The sequence below is a fragment of the Sceloporus occidentalis genome, unplaced genomic scaffold (assembly GCF_023333645.1).
Source record: "Sceloporus occidentalis isolate IW3139 unplaced genomic scaffold, rSceOcc1.0.p SCAF_7, whole genome shotgun sequence".
NCBI classification, from domain to species: Eukaryota; Metazoa; Chordata; class Lepidosauria; order Squamata; family Phrynosomatidae; genus Sceloporus; species Sceloporus occidentalis.
The window spans coordinates 95,800,111-95,823,551 of record NW_028316987.1 but is presented as its reverse complement, the minus strand read 5'-3'; the positions used below and the strand labels follow the sequence as shown (position 1 = coordinate 95,823,551).

The following is a 23,441-nucleotide window of genomic DNA, read 5'->3' as shown; positions in this document are numbered from 1 at the left end:
ATTTAAGAACAACCAAGATGGTTTGTCTAAATTTGTTGACCAAGGCTGGTTATAAGGAACATATAACCCCCTTGCTCAAATAGTGCCCCTGTCTACTAGTCTGTTTGCAGGCACAATTCAAAGTGCTGGCTATACCTGTAAAGCCCTAAACAGCTTGTGTCCAGACTATGGACAAGTCTCATGATCTTTCCCTCTGTCGCACCACCCGCTCAGGCAGCTCCTAAAATCTGTGTGTGCTGCTCTTAAAATCTACTATGTGTTTCATGCTTTTTAAAATTTTTTTAACAATAATGTCTTAGAAGTCAATGGAACTGATTATTTAATGCTTTTTAAACCTTCCTAGGACATACTGTTTTTGCTATTATTTCTTAACTCATATGGTAAAACACCTGGGAGTCCCATTTTAGGAGAAAGGTGGGATATAAAACAATCAAATAATTAAAGTTATTATTGATTTTTTAAAATAAGAGTGAGTACCATTTTGGCTCCGAGTGAAAACATTTACAAAAAGCCTTTGAGAGCTAACTAGTTTTATACAAATCCCAACCAGATGCATTGAATACTTAAAAAAAATTAACTGGATTCAATCTGCCTTATTTAACCTCTTAATTTTTAATAGGTTTTTCGCTTCTTAAAAAATAATTTTTACCTGATTGTTTTAAAGGGATTGAGTTAAAATTTTTAATCAATCAATCAATCAAATATATATTATCCCCTCTGTTGTAAACCGCTCGGATTCCCAGTTCATTTTGTGCGGATGATTTGCAACTTGTCAAGCATATTACATATGGACAATTAACACTGGTGGTTTGTTGTATTCAACAGTGGGCTGCCATGAACAGTGTTCAACAGGGCAGGACTTTTCCCTCTTTAGAAAAGCAACCCACTAAGGAGTAAGGATCTGTTGCTACAGAAGATGGTGGATAAGCTTTGGAACAGGCTACCATACAAAGCTAGGTAAAAATAGCTGCAGGTGCCAAAGAATGAAGAAAGCATACACAATTAAAAACCAAGCAAAAGAATGTAAAAGTCTTACCAAGGTCTGCTACTGTCCCTCCTTTTACTGGAGTGTTTTCACTATCTTTCTTTGGATTTACTATAAACGTTAAGCAAAATTAAAATCAGGTCAGGGTGAGCAAACATTGCTGTTGCATTGCATAGGACGGCTATGTACTGCCCATTAAGCTTAATGACGTCCCCGCTCTCCTTGCAGTCATCATTCTGAGTATGAAGCACACATCTTCAGGGTTTGAAAATGCCTGAGAATAAGCAATACCCCACACTAAACAACTTACTTAGAAGTGATAAAATGGAAAACCCAAAGGTGGTTATCCCATTTTCTCCTCAACGCCATGAGCTAGGTTAGGATGAGGGGTGTAGTTGGCTCAGGTTCATTCAGGTAAGTTTCTGGCTGTGTAATCCCAGACCAAACCAGAATATTCATCAGTCCACACTAGTACTGAGTTAGGATCTATCAAGCCCTTCTAAGCAGATTTGCTTTAGTTGGCTACTCTGAAAAGGTGATTCTTATCTGGAAGATTGAACAGTTTTCCTACCAAGCATTGTTTCCCAGGACTTCAGGATGGAAGCCGCTAAAAATATTGGAACGCATGTTATGCATGTGCAACATTTGGGTCACAGTAACCTGTCAAGCGTGTAGTGTAGCAGATGCCTCGGCCTTACCAGGTCACAAATGCACCCATGTATGTTTTTGTGTTTTGTGGCCTGTGACCGATGTGCCACTCAATGGGAAGGAAGTTACACATTCATGCCTTTGCTGCCTCAGAAGACACTTTTAACCTTTCAAGCTTCAGGCCTAAAGGGAAAGCCTAAAGGTGTGCATTACTAGAGCAATACAATAAAACATGATGACCAAGTAAAATACAAGGGGAACCTTCCTTATGTCAACTCTGCCAGACAACAAGGAGACTGTCGGCAAGAGTGTGGAAGTGAGAAGCCCATACCTCTACTTAGACGTTCATAACATACTCTATTAACTGTTTGCCTATACCTCTACTTAAACTTTCATAACATACTCTATTAACTGTTTGCCTATACCTCTACTTAAACTTTCATAACATACTCTATTAACTGTTTGCCTTACTTATCTCACAACAGTTATTCAAATAAAGTTCTAATGCTAGGGTCAATGGACCCTGTCAGCAGCTAAAACTGATTTGCTTTCTCATCAGGATCTCTTCTCATTATTGCTGTTAGCTTTTGTTCTTATCTATTCTGAAAATGGCTCGCTTGTTCAATGAAAATATGTTTTGCCCACTGCAACACACTATTTGGATACTCAACTGACACAACCTCTAGTGAGCAAAGTGCAGTTAGAAGCTGACAGAAAACTGCCTCCCAGATGTACTGCAGTTGCCCACCTCAGCTCTAAGAACTTAACTCCTTTTTGTGAGAAACATGATGACAGCAGACCAAGACTTGGTGCCATCAATAACCTCACATTCAGTGCCACAAATCAGTAAAACATCATTGCTGTATCTGTTTTCAGCCTAATGCAGTGCCAAACAAACAGATTTTCCTTCTTGCTCAAAAGAACACTCTGAACCAGGGCAACAGTGTAGGGGATAGGGGCCACTTCCATCACCAAGCCACAACTCCATATAACAAGGCCAAATACCTCCATTTGTCTCTGCAGTCCCTCTTAAAATAGCTTTTGCAATTTTGAGGGACTGCAGAGGAACACAGAGCTATTTTGGGGTATCAGAGCATTCTCAGGTGCTTGTTGCAGAGAGGAGGAGTGTTTTCACATGTCTGGGGGCTTTCTGCTTCATTTTGATTCCCAATGTCTTTGTTCACTAATGACCATTAAATGACTTGCTATTTCATTTCCATACACAAAGGATTTTGAATTTGAATTAACATTCTCACATACCAATGGCATATATATATCTGTCCCTGGTTTCCACTCCACTAAATGCATCTGAGGAAGTAGACTGTTGTCTAGGAAAGATCATGCTGCCAAACTCCTCCTTTCAATTACTGTAGTCTCAAAGGTGCTACAAGATCTCTCTACATACTATTATGAACATTAGGAGGAACTTCCTGACAGTAAGGGCTGTTCGACAGTGGAATGCACTTCCTCGGAAGGTGATAGAGTCTCCTTCCTTAGAGGTCTTTAAACAGAGGCTGGATGGCCATCTGTCAGGGATGCTTTGATTTGGATTTCCTGCCTGGCAGGGGGTTGGACTGGATGGCCCTAGTGGTCTCTTACAACTCTACGATTCTATGATTCTATTTTTGATGCTGTGAAACACTGGCAACCAGGCATCATTTCATAATACATTCAGGAGAAGCACTTCTCCATTGGTGGCTGGGCAACAATAGCACAAACAAACCAACAGGAACTCAGGGTAAACCTCATGACAGTGAAACTCTGAATCGCAGTCAATGAGGCAGTTTTGGGAAAGAGAGAGAGAAGAAATGGCCTGTTGGCCTTCCAGGTAACTGTTCAACTTGAGTTCTCATCAGCCCCAGATTGGCCAATAGTGAGGGACAACAGAAGTTCAACCTCAGAGGAAGGACAATAAGTTCACCCCACCTGATGTAAGAGGACCGACTGAATTCCAAGGCTACCCAGAAGAAAAAGGCCTTCTAGCTTCAAGTCAGTGCAGAGCTGGAAGGTTAACAACAGTCTTATGTCAAGACAACGATTCATGGAGGAAGTATTTAGAACACCTTACCATTTTTAGGAAGCACCACTTCTTCTATGTTAGGCACAGGGACTGGATCCTCCATATCCTTGGTAAGATCTTCTTGGTCATCATCTTCCCTCTGTCCTCGTCTCTTTCCATACAGGCTCGTTTGTCTATGACAGATTAACCACAAATTGCCTTCTTTCCTAACAGACAACTGTCATGTTTTGTGCTGTTGAGAAACTGTATCTAGCCTATATGGGCCAAATATACACTCCCCAGTTTTACTCTCCATTGGCTCCCTGCAAAAGGGGCTGCAACACTACTTTTACAACAGACCAGAAGTGACAAAATGTCATGCCCAGTTTGCTTTTGTACCAATTTTGAGGGATATGTGTTTAAAAAAGGCAACCCAGGGTACTCTCAAGAACGCTAGAGATGGCTTTTGCTATTTTGAGACAAAAGGAATGCTTACTCTAAAATGATACTATCCTGCTGCAAGACATCTGTGCACCAGTAAAAACAAATAGAGGCAACTTTCTTCTTCAAAACTGCAAATCAAAGCGTTAACTACAACTCAGATAAATGATCAATCCTGATATTTTCAACACTAAAACAACTGAGGGAGCCTCTTGTACCTTGTAGCTGTATAGATCTGAATCAAGAATATGACTTTCCTGTAGTTTCAGATGTATTTTAAAGGAATGTTTTTTACAGAAGCTCATGAAAACAGAGACACTAAAAGACTGTTTACACTGTCCCACACAAGGCCTATTTTGAACTTTCTTCTGTATTGTACCCTCTCTTCTCAAGGTGAAAGCAACAAAATCTCCCCCTTGGATTTTTCAAAGATTTACTACAAACATTTTTAGATGTGATCTTAAACAAAATACCTTGAGAAAATCAAAGCAGCTCTATTTAGACTTCCTTCCACCTGATCAAACATTTAGTAAACAAGAACGCCATAATTCCTGAATTTCGCTCATACATAAGCGAGCTACTGTCCTAAGCCATCATCGTTTTTTAAAATAAATAAATAAATAAATTGTCAATGTTGTGATGCTACTAACTGTAGCTGTTAACTACTATAACAGTGCAACAGAAAAACAGCCTTTTAATTTAAAGATAACGTAGAGTGCAAAACATTAAATTAAGCTCAAACACAGAAGCAGCAGTATTTTTTTAAAGTTTAACAAATGCATCATTGGATAACTTTATTAAGATAATGAAGTTACATCAGGACAGCCTTTGCAACATAGAAAAAAGAATTTACCTATTAATGGTCTCTGCATGTCAACTGTGAAGCACTCATTAGGTTGGAAGTAACGACTCTACCATGTTTTCCTCCACTGGCAGGAGGTGCATTCCCCTTGGATGATCAAGGAATCATGCTCCATAGGCAGCATTAAAGATTCATGCTACCCACTCAAAGAGATGGCGTGGTCGCTGACGGCTGTAAACATTGGCTTGAGAGAAATTGCTGGCTCATCTCTCCCCTCATGTTTAAAAAAAGAGAGAGATCATCTCAAACTGTAGGAGGTTCAGACTACTCACCCCTTCTTTCCAGCTTTCTTCCTTGATTCCACTGGGGTGGGAGGAGGTGGAGGGGAAGGAGAGTGCTTTCTTTTCCTGGCACCAGCTGCTGCCTTCCTATCTCGCCGTTCTGGACTACAGACTGGCTGTTAAGAAAACAAAAGGTGTCACCACCAGTCACAATATGACCTGCACAACACCGAGATGTAGTCTGTGGCCTCCCAGCTCTAGTACCACCTGGCCAGTTATTACTAAATGTACTTCTCCTGTATTTTCAAGGGAGAAGCTAGCCTCTACCTTGAAAATGTGACAACCCATCCCCTCCCACAGCATTTCCATAACCCAGCACTGAATTTCCCCAAGGGAGCAGGCTCAGTACAATCCTATGGCAGCTCCTGGTCTCCCTGACATTCTGTCATCCTTTGCAGCAATCCTTTAGTGTGCTATACCAAAGTCATGGTCTGTTATGCCAGAATAGGGTAGCTTGGGGCAGAGAAAGCTGTTTCTGTCTGGAGGGAAAACTAGGAGACCCCAAATAGGCTTTTTCACAATGCTGATTTCTGGGCAGGTCCACAAAGCTAAATGGGAAGGATGTCTTCGAAATTCCCCTGTGTAAGTCAGGCAATTTTTTGATCTTACAGAGAAAATGTATGTCATAAATGCATATCTTGTGTGAATTTTGAGAACACTATTGCCATTTTCTTCAGACACTAGCAATCAACATACGTATAGTAACTTTGGAGTCAAACTAAGTACAAGATTTATCCTGTTGTTCAAAAGCACAATTACTATGAACATCAGGGCAGTCTTACTTCTTCATTCTTCATATAGATCCGCTGGCGAAAGGTGACCAGCTTCTTGTTCTCATCAACCTCATAATCTTCTTCATTCATCCATTCATTGAAGACATCTGTGTCCAGAATCCATTTGGCATGAACCTACAAAAACAAAGGCAATGGTGCATTCAGAATAATCCCTGAACAATGTTGCTGCTACACACAATATGAATTTTCATCAGGGAGAAAAACATTCTAAATTTACATTTTAATACCACTGATGTTTATGTCAGCCTGCATGCCTTGGAGCACTGTTTCTCCCCTCTTACATTCTATGCATCAAACAATTCTCTCCCCTCAATTCACAGTTTGAAAATATATTTTTAAAATTACCCTAGCTTCAACCTTCTGTTTTTTCATCCTGCCACTATGTCCCTCTCTTAACTTGTCCTAAACTAAGAATGTTTCCAACTTAAACTGCACATATACAGACACCTACTACATGGATCTGTATAGAACTTTGGAATACTGTATATGGTTCACATAACACCAACTCAGTAATCTTTGCAAGAGGAGTCTTTGCCTTCCTAAATGTTTTGGCCTACATTTCCTAAATGGGAGGTAAGGGATTATGGGAGTTGCTTTCCAACACATTTGGAGTGGACAGGTGGAGAAGCAGCTGTTGTAATGTACCACAGGTAGTGGCAGCAGCAAGTTGTCTGAGAGGGTGGCTGTATCTCACATCACCTCATCCCTACATGGTAAAGCTCATACTCTTAACGGAGCATGCTAGACTGTTCCAAACACAAGATCCAAGCTGGTAACATTTCAAAAGTAAGATACAGTTTTTAAAACTTTTAATACAAAAGTTAAAACACAATTAAACTAAATTGCTATTTAAAAAATATAAAAACAGCATGGAAACACACCTTAAAACATAATAAAATATGAACACTACAAACACACATACCACTAAAACTTTTAACCAAAAGCTTCCTTAAATACAAAGGTCTTTACCTGCTGGTTTTTCAAACAGTCTGGATACAAGCTGGGCAGCACTCTGAATGCTGCCTAGAAGTGGAATTCCCTAGCACTACATTCATGTTTTTAATGCCATAATAAATCTGTTACATTTTACTTTCCTTTTTTGCTTTCTTTCTTTTCTTTTCTTTTCTTTTCTTTTCTTTTCTTGTACAAGAGACCAAAATATTTACTCCAGTGGAAACCCTTTTTATACTGCCAACTGCCCTGAACATTTTGGTTAACCAGGGAAGCAATGTCCATAACCTCTCCCTTTTTTGCCAGTTCATCCAAATGCAATTCCATATTCCACACGGCTTCCCAAAGCACCAATAAATAAATAAATAAACAAACAAAGGCCAACTTTAAGTACAAAAGCAGCATAGCAAAGGAAAGAAAGTACTTCCAATGCTGAGTGCCAGTGGAAAACCGCTCAGAACTTGGAATTGTCCCAGTACCTCTTCTAGAAGTACTTAGAAGCATTTGGTGTTCAGATGGAAGGATGTGTTATAAGAGAATTATGTTCAGCGAAGACGAGATTAAAAGCCACTTGAAGTTATAAAAATGAACTTCTTGATGTTTGCAAATTAACTTGCAGTGATGGTCTTCACAATATTTCAAGGAGAACTTGTAGAGGAAAATTATTATTCAAAACTATAGGGCTAACTAACACACTGAGAATTATGGCCTCCTGACTACTGAGAACTAAGTGGAACGTAAGAACTAAACCTTAACAAGAAATGCCTCTGTGTAACTCTGTGGTCATATTTACAGGCCTTGAGAAGCCTGTCTCAGGTCATACAGTCTTTGAACCCATACTCAAGATGAAGATCTGCCTTGATCCAGGCTTCGGAGGTGGAGAACTGCTGGACCTGATCCCATTCCCCACCACCACTCCCTTCTCCTTTTGTGTCGTGTCTTCTTAGATTGTAAGCCTGAGGGCAGGGAACCGTCTAACTAAAAGATTGTATGTACAGCGCTGTGTAAATTTACAGCGCTTTATAAATAAAGGTTAATAATAATAATAATAAGAAGAAGAAGTCTGAGAAATGGGCCAAGGATTGATATTTTTTTTTAAAAAAGGGGGGGGATTGAGAGGAGGAAAGAGAATAGGAAGAGAAGGTAGGTTGAGACATTTAGAAAACATCTGGGTAACGGCTATATTTCAGAAGTTTAGCCAGATGACGATTATCAACCTTGGTCCTCTCAGACCTCCAGTTCAAATCACTGGGATCTGGCTCCATATGAAGCTACTGTCTATGTTTCCATGATTAAGATGAGGACAGCCTACCATTTCTGCTCACTGTCTGAGAAAGGGATGGATAAAGAGAAATGTGAGCTGGCTCCACCTACATCTACAGCTTTCTTGTCTATCGCCCACTGCGAGGAGATGCTATTTTTAAAAAAGGTTATTTTATTTTTAGAAAGTTAAAGTTCAAGAGCAGTTTCTGTGGTATCAGCAAACTGAGAGCAGTCTTTCCAACCCACTGAAGCAGGCATCTCCCTCTGTGCTTTCACCTTCATTCTCATCACATAATACTATCCCCTGCTGATGGTAGGCAAATGAATTAATGAATCTAGAAAGAATGTTTCATGTTGTCAGGCAAATTAATAGAGCAATTACCTGAAAAGAAACCCTTCTGTTATAGTGGTTTCCATATTTTCTTTCAATGAATGAGATCAACTTCAAACTACTGCACTGCACACAGGCCTCTAATCATTAATAAGGTTGCCAGTGTTTGCACTTTTTCTGTGTTCAACAGACCCCAGGAAATTATGACTCCTGTCACAATTAATGTGTTCCAAGCCTTCAATGGAAGTGACCTCCTCGCACCTAATGAACAAAGTCTTTCAAATGCTCAGACTTCTAAAATATATTTCCATCCTTAAAATAGCAAACCATTGTAGAATGTACATTTTTCATTCTCTTGATTTGAAGATCTCAATAGAAAATAATGGCTTATGAAAAAGCATGGCATAGCATTATCTATCTTAGGTAAACCTCCCCTACCTTTCTGTGGTCTTGTTCTAAAAAGTAAGGCTTCAGCCTCTGCTGCCCCAGAAAGCAGCAGGAAATACTCTCAAGTCCAGTAGCTTGAATTCAGTCCAGCAGACTTGATCCTGGATGAGCATGCCATTCAATCTGGTTTGTATTATGGAAATCTGGATGGATGAAGCTGTGGGGATTAACTTCTCCCAGCTTTATCCACCGGGGTTTCCTGTACAGCCCAAGAGAATGGCAGTGATCTACCAGACTTCCATCTCCCTCACCGGGCACCTTTAACAGTCTCCCTTATCAATCTGAGCTGTCTGAATTGGCAGTGGCAGTGCTATTGGAGACTTTTTGCTTGTTGATCTCAATCTAGTGCTTCGTGCCCCACTTTATTTCCCTTTGTGAAAAACCTCCTGGGGACCGAACGCTCTGAAACAATTTGAACTCCAAAAACCACCCTGAAAAGAACACACACTCACCTTCCATGGCTTTTCTGGAATTGGAGGATCTTCAACGTCTGCTTCTACATCAGTAGAATGAACCCAAGTGTCATAGCTGAGAGGAAAAAAGCAAAAGTCAAGATGCAAACTGATCCCTCAGGTGGTTCAGCCAGAATGGCAGTGGCATAAGATAAACACCCAGTGATTCTGCAACATGCTGACTGCAACTGTCTTCAAAAACCAACATTTCTCCTTAGAAAAGATGGCAAAACATACTAAAGTTGGGAGAACCAATTTACATTCATTTCTGAAAACGTATGCTTAAGCATTCTAGGTATTCACAAATCTGTTGGAAGAAAATACCAGATTACATTGACCATTTCAAGTACTGAAATGTTATGCTATGTTATGAAGCAGCAGATTTGGTATGAAAGTGACTTACTACTATCTTAAAGTTTTCTATCCTGCACAGTTCCTTCTCTTAAAAGGAGATGCTTCTGGTATAATATATATCTTACAAAGTCAAGCTGGGGTTTATTGTAATGTTTGAACCAAAACAAAAGAAAACATTGGCAAACAGGCCCCTAGCCAAGACCTGAAACATATAGCCTGAAACTAGTGGAAATGTTTTATAGAGCTGGGCCTGTGAGGAAACATTGGAGGGCCTTCATGGGGCAGGGTTTGTGGTGCTATCCTGAGCTTAGCATATAGTCAGGTACAATGGAAGTGAAAATCAAGAGCTGGCATGGAGTTGCATCCTGGCTCTGAGTTGCCACTGAGAATTGTGGCATTTTACAGAAGGCTTTTAATGGTTGCTGCTGCCAAGGCTGTAAGGTGCCTGGGGATGGCCACCCTCTGGTATAGGGCGTGTTTGCACTGCTTATGCATGCATTGCATTCTTAAGTGGCTTAACTCCCAGTAAGTCCAGACATAACTCTGTGAAAGCCTCTGACAGTGGCATTCCTTTTTACAAGGGCTTTTTACAACCATCCACCTTCCTTTCTTCCTTGGTCTCTATCTGACTGGAACACTTTTAGCAGCATCAGCACTGGAAAGAAGTTGAAGGAGGGCTGGTGAAAGAGTGACTTTTGGTGTCAGGCTGCAGCAATGTGTCTGTAGTAAGTAACACAATAAACAAAGCTTTAGCCAAGAATGGGATTCTGCTTTAGCTAGTCCTGCTGTAACTGTGTCTACTGGCTTATAACAGGCAAGGTGAACAGTACTATCTCTGGAATCCCTTCCTAAGCATGTGTGAATAGCAAAATAGGGAGAAAAGAGGGAAGCAGATTAGTCTGCCTCAACCGCTATAGCCAGCATATTTTAAAGAAAGCATAGAACTGTACATTTGGTCACCAAAATGGAAATCCTAAGAAAAGGGGAGGAGGCTGGTGAATGAAAAAGGGATACTAGGAGGCATTTTGAAAGGAGCCTTCAAGTGATCTCTAGGAGGTTTAAAATGCTTTTGTTTTTTTATGCAAGTATTACCTATTTATATCATCTCACATATGAGCATAGCTAGTTTTGATTAAAAGAGTTTCTGAATCCTTCTTTTTAGAGGTGTTAGGAATCTCTCCTACTCTTTTTGCTGTTTCTGCTCAGGAACAGAGAAACTTCATTAAAACAGATATACTATCTACCAGAGGTAAAACTTTATCAAAAGAAGTAGGAACACTGCTACTGTATGTTAACATTCTGGTTATACTTTCATACAACTACATACAGTACTGCCTCCCCCCCCAATCTGTGGGAGATGTGTTCCTGGACTTACTGCGGAAGTTCAAAACTGCAGATAATAGTCAACCCTAATGAAATGAATGACTTCTGGTGTAAACGGATCTTGGTGAGGGGGCTGAAATACTGAACAAGACAACCTGAAGTCTGAAGCCTCTATTATAAAGCACAGTTTGGGATGTTGGGAAGAATCTTACAGAAGTGATTCTAATGTGCACTCTTTTCATGTTTTGGGCTACAACCAACCCTGCAACAAACCCAGGCAGCACAGCAAATGGCCAAAGTTCACAGTAGCTGAAGTTCATCATTCCCTGGGGACATAAAGGTGGGAAGCACTGATCAATGGATACTGAAGACAGTGAAGAAGGAAACCACAAAAACCAAGGTCTACCTGTCATGGAGACAAATCATGGTCTGGAGCCTCAACTATGTTTAGTTAAACAACGATTTTCTCTTATTTCTGAACAAACTTTCTATTTTTAAAATTTGGGATATTTCATTACTCTTGGAGATGGTCACAAATAACTTTCTTGACAAAAGTCATGATAGCCAAAAACCATAAATTACGAACAACTATGACTAAATTTCTCCCTTCTGTCTGAAAAGTGGGATTGGAGGTGGGGTGGGCCAGTATTTCAAGACTGGCATGAGATATCCTATTACCTGTCTGGGTAATACCCCCAGTGCACAAGAACCTGCTTGTCTTTCTTCATCACAGGTCTAAACCACTCTTCTGCAAAAGAAAAGAACAGCAAAAAAGATCCAGTTAAAAGCACTGCAACTTTACAAGCATCACAAATGTTTCTCATCCCAAAGGAAGTTAACCAGTGGCTTTAACATAAATCTCTTTCCTTAATGGACTGTCCAACCAGGAAGACTTCGAGGTAAAAAGCAAGAGAGAACTAAGCAATAACAGCTCCTAAGACTGAGTTGGGAACAGTTCATTTTTGAGCAGATGGGTAAAAATTGTGGAATTCTGAGACACAGTGAGGTATGTATTGCAACTGGGTTCAAAAAAGGGGGCAGATTTGACAATGAAGCAAATAAGGAAGGAGTACATGACCCCATGGCAAGAAGGGATTCAACAACATTCTACCTAGTGCATGGTGCTGTTTTTTGTTACCAGCAGCCATGCCTCCTGCAATATTCTCAATACTTCACGTAGTACTGTGCACAACGCAAGAACACTGTAGCTTCCATTGCTCATTAAATTTGATTCCTCTACTACTTAGGAGTTAAAACTGATTACAGAAATGGTTGAGAAATAAGTCAGAGATTGAAGACAATTTCTCTGAAGGCTTTTGCAATAATACTCCCCCCCCCCCCAAAAAAAATAGCAATAGTAAAGGGCTATTTGCTTTGGAGCATATCAATACCCCACCTCCTCTGCTCCAAACCTTCATCCGCAGCAGAGATGGGAAACTGTGTGGTTCGTATACATGTGGCCTTTGGGACCCTTGGCAACCCCCGCCCCAACTGCCAGCAACTCCCCAGAAAATACATTAAAAAACCCAACTAACAATTTTTAGACCAAGAAATGTTTTTAAATACTAAAATACAGTTGGCCCTCCATATTGGCTGCTTTGACTTTTACATATTTGATCATTTGTGGATGTGATTGATTTATCTCTAGACATTGACCACAGAGTCACGCTGGAGGACCTAGACATTCCTAGAGAAAACAATTCTCCAATGAAATTATATCATCCACCTCTTTTGGGTGGCCCTGACCCTCAAAGTCCAACTAAGAGGGATAAAACATTATTTTTGTTTGTCAAAATAGCAGCACAGCTGCAGCCTTCTAGGACATGCTTAAACCCAGGGCAGACAAAGTACGGAACCAGCTGCTGGCTACTTTTTAAGTACGGTATTTTCTGGCGCATAAGACTACTTTTTAAACCAGGAAAATCTTCTCAAAAGTCAGGAGTCGTCTTATATGCCGGGTGTCGTCTTATAGGGCGGGTGCTGAAACCTCTGAGCTGAACTGGAGAATCTGCAGTCACCGCATATGGTGGGGGGAGCTCAAAAACGGCCGCGGCCACAGCCCTGCCATACGCGGCGACCATATGAAAGCAGCAAGGGTGGCGCTGTTCAAGTACAGTAGAAGAAAATCCACTCATCAGGATTCATGGAAAGAAGTGCCTTAACGCGGTCCCGATGGCAAGGTGAGGGGGTACCTCACCGGGAAGGTGTAAGTGAAGGGAGGAGCAAGTTGCAGGTGTCCCGAGACACCCAGGGTATGGAAAAAAGAGCTGTGTTTGCACTACTGCTCTGATAGTCTTGGAGACAGGGAGGGCTGGGCAGGCAGGGAGAACTGACCAATCCAAGAAGGCTTTGTATACAAGTTTTCCTGCTAAGTACCTGCATGTCATCAGCATTTGAATTAAAATTACCATATTGAAATCAAATCTGATGTTTTTTTAATTTTTATTTGTTGTACGTTGGAAGAGGGGTAGTCTTATATGGCGAGTATATCCCAAACTCTATATTTTAACTGGAAAAGTTGGGGGTTGTCTTATACGCTGGAAAATATGGGATTTTTGATTCCTTCATATGTTGCTCTTTCATGAAATTTCCACTGTCTTAGCCAACCTGGGAATCCTGAAAGGGACATGTACTCTAAACAAATTTACTACAGCATTTCAGATTCAAGGGCATTTCACATGGAACATAGTCCTGTTGATGCTTCCCTTTGAGCATTATAATTGCTTTGCAAAAGTTTGGATTTCTTGGATCGCCTTGAACTTTCCAAAAATTCACACAACATTTAAATGCTTTAAGTTAATAATACTAGCCATGCCACAAACAAAGAATTGATGAAGCTCTTAAAGCAGAATATTTCAGAATCTTGCAGTCTCAAACCATTCCAGGCAATGAAGAAAACGTCATGTATTCACACCGCTTTAAGGATGCTGTGCTAGTTACAGTAATCTTGTATGTAGTAAGAGAGCAAAGGGAATAGGGGTGGAGGAGATGAATGGTGGGTCATGGAGAGTTCAGAGAGAGAAGACACTCAGCCATGGCTATTGCTTCCAGGCAGCTTCCACACTTGCAACCTCATTCTGGGTCCTAACGCCTGGAAGAGCCTTTCCTCCCAGACCCCATTTCTGCCATTAAAACTCCTTTATCTAACAGGACTGTCTCAGGCTAAGAAGCAGCACCACCACAAAGCATTCCTTTCCCCTCATCTTCTCCTTTGCTAGCATTCTCAACAGCTGGCCAAGCACTTTGCAAGGACAGGTTGGGCTAATCTGCAAGCAGCCTTTAAAAAAAAAATCATGCTTTCTTACAGATAAAGAAAACATAGCCAGGCTTTCAAGTGATATTTCATTCCCAGAAATCCTCCTATAAGGGAGGTGTAGGCTGACACAACAGAATCAGGTCTTGTAAGAGTTTAGAGTGATGCATAAATGTTTCTCTCACCATTAAGACTATAGCAAAGAAATCTGCTGCCATTTCCTTTAAAAACTGCCAAGACCTTTTACATACATTGTGTGAGAGCAAACCTCTGATTTGCAACTGCTTCTGTGGAGAAGATAACATCATTTAGAGAGCTAGCATGCTGTAGTGGTTTGAGCGCTGGACTAGGAGTCTGAAGACCAGGGTTCAAATCCCTGCTTGGCCATGGAAACCCGATGGATGACCTTGGGCAAGTCAGACTCTCTCAGTCCCCCTCTGAACAAATCTTGCCAAGGAAACTCAATGATGGGGTTGCCATAAGGGATCGGCACTGTGTTTCTGCCCACTGACTGCAACTGTTTTTTGAATTGTTTTTTTTTTGCTCACCAAGACTGGCCATGAACTGAGTAGCATTGGTCTAAAAGCAGAGGACAAGAGAGGAGCTAAAGATTGGGAGAATTTCACTTTCCCAATAGCAACAGGCTTATCCAAAGATACTCTACAATCAACATTCTTTCTCAGACTGCTTATAGAACAGCTCTGCTTTATCCTTGTAGCAAAGGAAGAAAAACATGAGCATACAAATGGATGGCAGCATTGAGACCACCTGAGGCATCACCAGAACATCATTCCAGTTTGTTTATCAGCTACACAGAACAACTCTTTAAACAGAGCAATTGATTTCAGATCACAAAAGTGTGTGTGGGTCAGGGGAGGGGAGGGAAAGAACTGATCACAAAGAACCCAGTGCAGCCATTGTCAGAATAGAAAACACACAGCAAAGAGACAGCCGGATTGCTCAAGGCTGCAAAATAGAGAAATGCTGCCATCTAGTGCCTCAGCTACACCTCCGGCTGAGGAAAGATTTTTTCAAAGTGAGGGGAAAATATATACGGTACACGACTATATTGAAAAATTAATACATATTTGGTGTTCAAATCTCTTTTCATTGGGGAATGTGTCAAAATTCAGCTAGAACCAGCCTGGAGCAATGGTCTGAGTGTTGGAGACCAGGGTTCAGATTTCCACTCAGACATGGAAACCCACTGGGTAATCTTGGGCGAGTCACTCTCTCACAGCCTCAGAGGAAGGCAAAGGCCAAAAACCCTCTGAACCAATCTTGCCAAGAAGACCCTGCGAGAGATTCACCTTAGGATCATCATAAGTCAGGAACGACTTGAAGGCGCACAACAACATGGAAACCTCATGTGTCAAGGTAGCCTATTTTTTATTTATTAAACGTGAATGGCAGTCTGTCAATACATGCTGGCTGAGTTACAAAACAAACTCTGGGCAAACTGAGGCCCCATTTCAAAACACTCCTTCTCCCACTGAGTTGTGTGCTAGGCATTTTTGTACTGCTAGTAACAGGAGAGTATATGCCCAGAAACAGTTAAAGGCAAGAGCCCTTTCACACCACACAATTATAGCACTATAATTCCACTTTAACTGCCATGGCAACATCCTATGACATCCTGGGACCTGCAGTTTAGAGATATTTAAAATTCTCAGCTAGAGCGCTCTAATGACACTCCAACTACAATTCCCAGGATTCCACAGTATCCCACCATGGAAGTTACAGTGGACTCACAGCACTATAATTGTGTAATGTGAAAGGGTCCCAATCCTCTTTGTGTGGGGAGATATACTTGTGTTACTCTCCTGTTTCCCAGCAGCTCACAAGTCCCTGGTTGCTGCCTTTCTACACAGCTGATGTTTCTAGACCAACCAGCCTTCACTGACGTCAAGTTGGGGCTGCTTTCACATTATATGCAAATATCTAAGCACCGTCTTGGAAGGCTTGTCACACACCATCTGAAAATGGCTTTGTGAAATAGCTCCAATTTCAAGACATAGGTGCTCCACATAAGGCATGCACTCCACAAGAGGTACTGTTTGCCCATTCACTTTCTGTGGGACAACCACAAGATACTGTCATCCAAGCATCGCTGTTAACTCCCATCTTGTATTTCCCTAGAGACTCTAGAAAAACTCCCTTCTTTAAAAAAAGAGAAGCAAGAGTGTAACTTCCACAGAATGTAGACAAGAAAAAGTTACAATGTGGTGGGAGGAGTGATCCCATCCCATTTTCATAACTGGTGCCAGCCTCCTCTGAATACACTCTTACCTCGGGTTACGAATGCGCCGGGATACGAAATTTTCGGGTTACGAAAAAAATAAAAATAAAAAATATTTCCGGGTTACGAAGGTTATTCCGGGTTACGAATAACCTTTTGGTGCTTTTCGGCGCTATTTCGCACCAAATCGCGGCTTCTCTCCATTAGCGCCTATGGCTTTCTCGGCTTACGAAGACTTCCGGGTTACGAAAATGGCGGCGGAACGGATTAATTTCGTAACCCGAGGTAAGAGTGTACACCTAACTACATTTCCTCAGACACAGTACAAGGTGTTGGTTATCACCTTTAAAGCCCTACATGGCTCGGGCCCAATCTATCTAAGGGATCGCCTGCTTCCATACAATCCGCCCGGTACCCTCAGGTCCTCTGGGAGGAATTTATTACAGCCCTTAAAGACCAGGTTGACGGCGATCTCCCAGAGGACTTTTTCTGCAGCCGCTCCCAATTTATGGAATGGCTGCCGGACGAGATCCGTCAAATTACCAATCTAGAGAGCTTTAAAAAGGCCATTAAGACGGATCTCTTCCAGCAGGCCTTCCCAGAATAAAATACTCAGCCACGAATAAGACTTCCCATCTAGTGAACTCTGCCCATGATGATTTTATTTGGATTAGTTGGTTTTTAATATGTAGTTTTTAATCTTATACTGTTTAATCTTATTTTAAGAGGGGCATTATATATATATGGATGTATTTTAACTTGTTGAACGCCACCTTGATTGCCTGGCAAAAAGCGGGATAAAAATAAAAAAATTATTATTATTTATTAGATTCTTCCTGCTGCTTTTAAATTTCTCATCTTTACCCTCATAAAAGAATTTTCTTTGTTATCAAAATCAAGGCTATAAACTGTGTGGGGCAGAGGCCTTATATTTCTTTCTGTTAAGTGCCATGGTATAGGGATAATATAATCAAGTTCAGTGTGAACCTCAGTGCTCTAAAGCTTAGCAATATAATTGCTCCACATTTTCCCAGAAACACCCAAACCAGTTCTTATATTTGCCACACTAGCACCCTGAACGAAAAAGGGTGTGTGATCAAAATACCTCTGAGGCTTAAGGCTACCACATTTCTGCTTGCTATTCTATAATAACAAGCAATGTCTTCTTCCCAAGGGAATCCATACCACATTCTTTTTGAAAACTTAGTGACCATGTCACCCAACTAAAGGGACTGATACAAAATATGCCATTTACTTCAAAGTATTTTTACCCCACCTTTGATCCAAAGACCTTAGAGACTGTTCACAACATAACGTTCCAAAAGTACAACAATGAAATACAAAACAAAAAACTCTTTACCTTCATCCAATGAGGTAGGAACAGGATAAACATGGTGGGTGGCTTTAGACTTGTCATCTGTGACTGTGCCCTAGGAAACAGCAGATATGGATTATTGCATCAGAAATATGTAGAACAAGAACAAATGTGTTCCTTCTCTACGGATATGCCAAGTTTGGAGTCCGAGTGCAACATGACATTTCCTGACATTAGACAAGTCATTTCCTGGCCCAGATTCCTAATCGGAAGTGTGGGAATAGAAGTAGTGTGGCTGTTTTACAAATTGCAGCTATGTGACTTATATCTAATCTCCAGAGTAATAGCAAAGCTACTCAGCAGCTCTGGGAATGCCTGGAAAAAACAATTTGAACAAGGGAAGGAGGGCAGATTGTCAAGTGAAGGTGGAGCCATTCCAGCCTTAGGAACAAAATGACAGAGTATAGACTGTGTCTGGTCACAAAGATCCATGCCTCTATAGCAACTTTGTCTATTTGCTATTTTCCTTACCCCATCTCACATCACAAAAATACTGTCTTATATGGACTAACATTGGCCCTATACAGACAGGCCAAAATAAAGCTGCTTCGGGCCACTTTAGAGGTATGCTATTTAAATGATGCATGTGTCCTAAGAGTCCGGAAGTCACGCCAAAGCCACAGTCCAGTCCTAAGGACTGGAGCACATCTTTGGTGCAGCTTCCGGACTCTTAGGACGCACGCATCATTTAAACAGCATACCTCCAAAGTGGCCCGAAGCAGCTTTATTTTGGCCTGTCTGCATGGGGCCACTGTTTAGTATGCAAAGGGATCTTATAGCACCTTTGAGACTATCTGAAATAAAGAAATTGGTAGCAGGAGCTTTCATAGACTTGAGCCTACCTGTTCAGATGCATGTTTAGTAAACTTAACGCAAAGAATAAAGCTACCACATATTCAGATTAGGTTTAAGGCTTGTTCACTACCATTGAGGCAAAAGTAACTCGTGTGTAAGATATTTTTACATTAAGGCTAATTTTGCGGGGAGGAGTACTACCACTAGATTCTGGTTTCCATTGCTGCATGCCTTCAAGTCTTTTCTGACATATGCTGACCCTAAGGCAACACTGTCATGGGGTTTTCTTGGCAAGATTTTTTCGGGGGGGGGGGGGGGGATGCCATTGCTTTCCTCTGAGGCTGAGAGAGTGTGACTTGCACAAAGTCACCCAGAGAGATTCCATGGCTGAGTGAGGATTCAAATCCTGGTTTCCCAATGTCCTAGTCCAACGCTCAAGCCACTACTCCAGGCTGGCTCTTCATTTCTAGTTTACTTATGTCTTTCCTAGCACAATGTTCACTCTTACAAGAAGATTCCTAACTGCCCATTTTAAAACCTTACAAAATTCTAGCAAATATAAGAATTACAGGATGGTCTACGTCACATCTTTGGTTTTTCAGAATGCCTTCACAAAAATAAAACCGAGTGAAGAAATCATGGACAACCAAGCTATAATGCTTTTTTACACACTGGTACTTTGTCTTGTAAGCCTCATTTCACACCCAGCTTCATTCTGCAGTGCTTTAACTGGCATATTTATTATTATGTTTAAAATGTTTTCATCGCTTGCTTTTTGTTGTGTTTAAAGCTGTTACCGCTTTGGGAAGCAGTTAATTAAAAAAAGATTCCCATTCTGTTCGTCTTTTTCAGCAATACAAGTGTTGTATATAAAACAACTGTCTTCTACTGCTATTAAATCAATTTCTCCCACCTGTAAAATAGTTTCTACATGTAATCAATAAATCCTTTCCCAAAGCTGGTAAATTCAGAATATCTTTTACATTCTCACTGAGAACCTTTTGACTGAATGCTGTAATTTTAGACCAGGTGGAAATATTACTACCTGCTACTTAACAAGTCTGCAGTACAGTCAGCCCTTCTTATACACAGATTTTTTTATATACGGATTCAAGCATACACGGTTTGAAAATGTTCCAAAAAAGTATAAATTTCAAATATCAAACCTTAATTTTCCATTTTGTTATAAGGGACACCATTTTGCTAAGTCATTATATTTAATGGGATTTGAGCATACATGAATTTTGTTATCAACAGGGGATCTTGGAACCAAACCCCAGCATATAACAAGAGTCCACTGTATTTCTATTCAGAGCCATTATACTCCACTATGTAACTTGCAAGCCAATGTACATATCACAAGCTATATAACTTTAGCACCTTTTAAATAACAAACACTACAAATCTATGAGCAATTCTTAGCTATGACTTCCACCTACAGAAAGGAATTAAGATTTCAGTTGATCAGCGTGCTTACAGAAAACTATTCCTCACGGTATTGGTGACAAGCAGCCCTCTGATGGAAGGGCATTGTGTAAACATCCTGAGGGCCTTCTCCAGCTACAATGAAAATCAGTTGCTCCACTCCACTTTCTGTAGCCATGATCCTACTCAGCCAACCTCTAACAGAGTGAGTGTCCAAGGAGAAAAGTACCTCTTACCATCTAACCACACCTACTTTCACTCAACTGGGCCCCAGGCTAGAAAGCAGCAGCCAAAACAACAACATAATTGCTACTGGCAGGAAAATCCAGTTCTTACACCTGTGAATACACGTCTAATATACTGTGCTGCCAAAGTCCTTTTCACAGAGACAGCAACATGCACAACTGAAATACAGCTATCATCTTGCAAGTGACAAAATAACATTTTAAAGACATCTGGGTGAGTGGAAACAAAGAGCCAAATCTACACCAAAAAGTCAAACATGCCACTACTCTGAGCAGAAGGTTTGAAATGAAATGGGACAGGGGACTGGACTTCACCCTCCCTAAAGCCTCTGTGGGCCAGAAGGGGTCAGGCATATGGCCATTCCCCCGGCAACACAGGGTCTCCAGCCTCAATTCCAGGTAGACCTTTCCCACCCAGCACCTCAGCTGAACATCCAGCTTTACTACTCCTTCTTGGATGGGGGAAGGTGGAAGGGAACTGAGCCTGACACAGCTGGCATTGGCAAGAGCTCTGGGGAACAGGAGGTGAGATTCAGCAGGATCACACACTTCCTTTTCCCAATTGAAAAAAGCATAAAGGAAGTGATCTACTTGAGTTGGACAATGGGACTTCAATGACGGCATGTATATGTGGCTGCACTGCCATTAGGGACAGCCCATTGGGCCCAGTGGCTGCATGTGCACATGGCCACACCACCACTGGGGACAACAGGACTGAGGTTTACAGATTATTTGAGTATCTGCGGCCCGCAACCCCTGTTGTCCCCAGTGGTCCTGCGTGCATGCAGCCATTAGGGACAACAGGACTACCAAGGTCTGACCGACTGTTTTATGTCCCTGTGCCTTTACGTTCCTCTGAGGCTGAGAGAGTGTGACTTGCCCAAGATCACCCAGTGGGTTTCCATGACTTAACGGGGATTCATCCCCTACCTATATAGAAAATCCTGCAACATGCTAAGTGTGACAGTGTACGTTTGTTACCTGATGACGTTTGACAATGTCCTTTAGCTTATTGGCCAACTTGAGCTCAATATCTGGAACGAGGTAGACGGTTGGTCTGCTCAGACAGTTATTCTGAAAAGCAAGGCATTCAATATAAGAAATCAGCAAACCAGTCATGCGAGATTAAATAGCACCAGCATAATCAGATCACTTTCCCTATTTTGGTGGCTATAAAGGTAACAACTGAAAATGACATTTTGTAAGAACAAGCCAGAGTCCTAGCATTGACAGCTAAGAAACATCTGGCCAAATCCAGCTGACCTTGCTTCAGTACCTTACACTGAAAATGATGTATCTCACAAGGTTGCCAAGAAGGTAAAATTAAATCCAAAGGACCTTTGTACCTATTTTTCCAGTTCTGAAAGCATTACTTCCATTTTGTGAATCAAAATAATTGCTCCAAAGCACTGCCTTTCTTTAGAATACAAGTTTCAAATCTACACAACACCCATTTCTATCATTCTCCTGCTTTTGGTCTTAAACAAAAAGAAGCACGTCACAGATGCACGCACTTCCTTCCACAGATGATCACAGAAAGGTTTGTAATTCCTATGCAGTTCACACTCACAATAAGCCTTAAGCCAAGACAGCCATCTCTACATTGAAAACAGTAAGTATCCCAAAACTAGGTAGTTATTTATTAAATTCTTGCCTGCACTAATGTTTTTTCAATGTTCATAAACATTTCTACATTTCGATCCATCCGGGAAGGATTCTGCAAGTCAAACCTCCTCCTGCAAAGAAAAATATTTGCATCATGCTTGACATTTATTTTATTATTTATTCATTTCATTTATATACCACCTTTTGCCCAGAAATGGTGAATTAAAGATGTTTATAATAAAATTTAAAAACAATTAAAATCACCTATGAAACCTTGGTTTTGTTTGTTAGTTCAATATAGCATTATGGCTCTATAGGGCTATGTTATCATATTACAACAATCCACACAGGAAAGTAAAAAAGAGTGTGATAGTTATTCTTTCCCCATGATAAGGCCACACTTCCACCAACAACTGCATCAGAAAGGGTTTTGTAAACACATGCCAAGATACACCTCTTACTAAGTAAGCTGTGACCATTTAGGCTGAGGTGACCCCATATATACAGTATGATGGAGGAAGGAATAATGAATGTAAGTCAGACAATGGATCTCCTATTTACTAATAGTTAGTAGAATGAGTTAAAAAGCACTGAGAACAGCCACAATGATCTAACAAGAAGTAGGAGTTCAAGCAGGAAAAATGTGCTACCTCAATTAACACCATGGATAAGAAAGCACACAAGCAACCCTAACAAAAGTATATTTTTAGTAATTTATGTAAGCTACATTTGATATCGTTCCAGAACAAACAGCTACAACTAAAATCAAATAAACTAATAAAAGTGGTCTAAAAGCCAATTATTAACTTTTGTATCAGTCTTTTCTCTACAGAGAAGATTGGAACATTCTATAGATTGGGTTGCTCCTTCCATTTGATCCTAGTAGGAAGAAAAAGGACAGCCTGCCTTTTCAATTTAACCCAATCTATAGGATGTTTGAACCTTCTCTGCGGGAAATGGACGTATCACAGGTAAGTACCAACTTTTCTATTTCAGAAAGTCTCTGATGTAATATAAAACCATTATGTCAAAATAATATAAAATACAGGGAAGAATAAAGCACCAGTTCTCCATTTAAAAAAATCCAAATAAATTGATTATCTAGAAGTTGCATGAGATAAAATAATTTCAGCTGCCCATCAAAAATTTGCAGCTTTGGATAAGAGGTGGGAACTTTGTGGAAAAGGTATAAAGAAAAGGCTGAGGACTCACCATCCTTGCTCATTTTTATACTTATAAGCAGCACCAAGAATGTGGCATAGTGTTCCTCCAGCTTTGAAATCCAAGAAGCACTTTGCCTAAATAGAGAAAATATCAAAATGACATCCATATCAGAACACAAAGTGCAAGTAACCTGTCCAAAAATCATTACG

General features: G+C 40.8%; 1 protein-coding gene across 1 annotated transcript in view; it reads right to left on the bottom strand.

Moving 5' to 3' along the window:
• Nucleotides 1–23,441, bottom strand: part of SMARCC1 (SWI/SNF related BAF chromatin remodeling complex subunit C1) — a 120,136-nt gene that overhangs the window by 91,077 nt on the left and 5,618 nt on the right. Inside the window, exons 3-12 of the mRNA XM_089533830.1 lie at nucleotides 23,281–23,366; nucleotides 22,118–22,199; nucleotides 21,445–21,537; nucleotides 17,984–18,053; nucleotides 11,810–11,879; nucleotides 9,455–9,530; nucleotides 5,999–6,124; nucleotides 5,208–5,332; nucleotides 3,702–3,826; nucleotides 1,037–1,096 (exon numbers count right to left, since the gene is read on the bottom strand). Coding sequence (XP_089389956.1) covers nucleotides 1,037–1,096; nucleotides 3,702–3,826; nucleotides 5,208–5,332; nucleotides 5,999–6,124; nucleotides 9,455–9,530; nucleotides 11,810–11,879; nucleotides 17,984–18,053; nucleotides 21,445–21,537; nucleotides 22,118–22,199; nucleotides 23,281–23,366 — 913 coding nt within the window. The remainder of the gene's footprint in view (nucleotides 1–1,036; nucleotides 1,097–3,701; nucleotides 3,827–5,207; nucleotides 5,333–5,998; nucleotides 6,125–9,454; nucleotides 9,531–11,809; nucleotides 11,880–17,983; nucleotides 18,054–21,444; nucleotides 21,538–22,117; nucleotides 22,200–23,280; nucleotides 23,367–23,441) is intronic.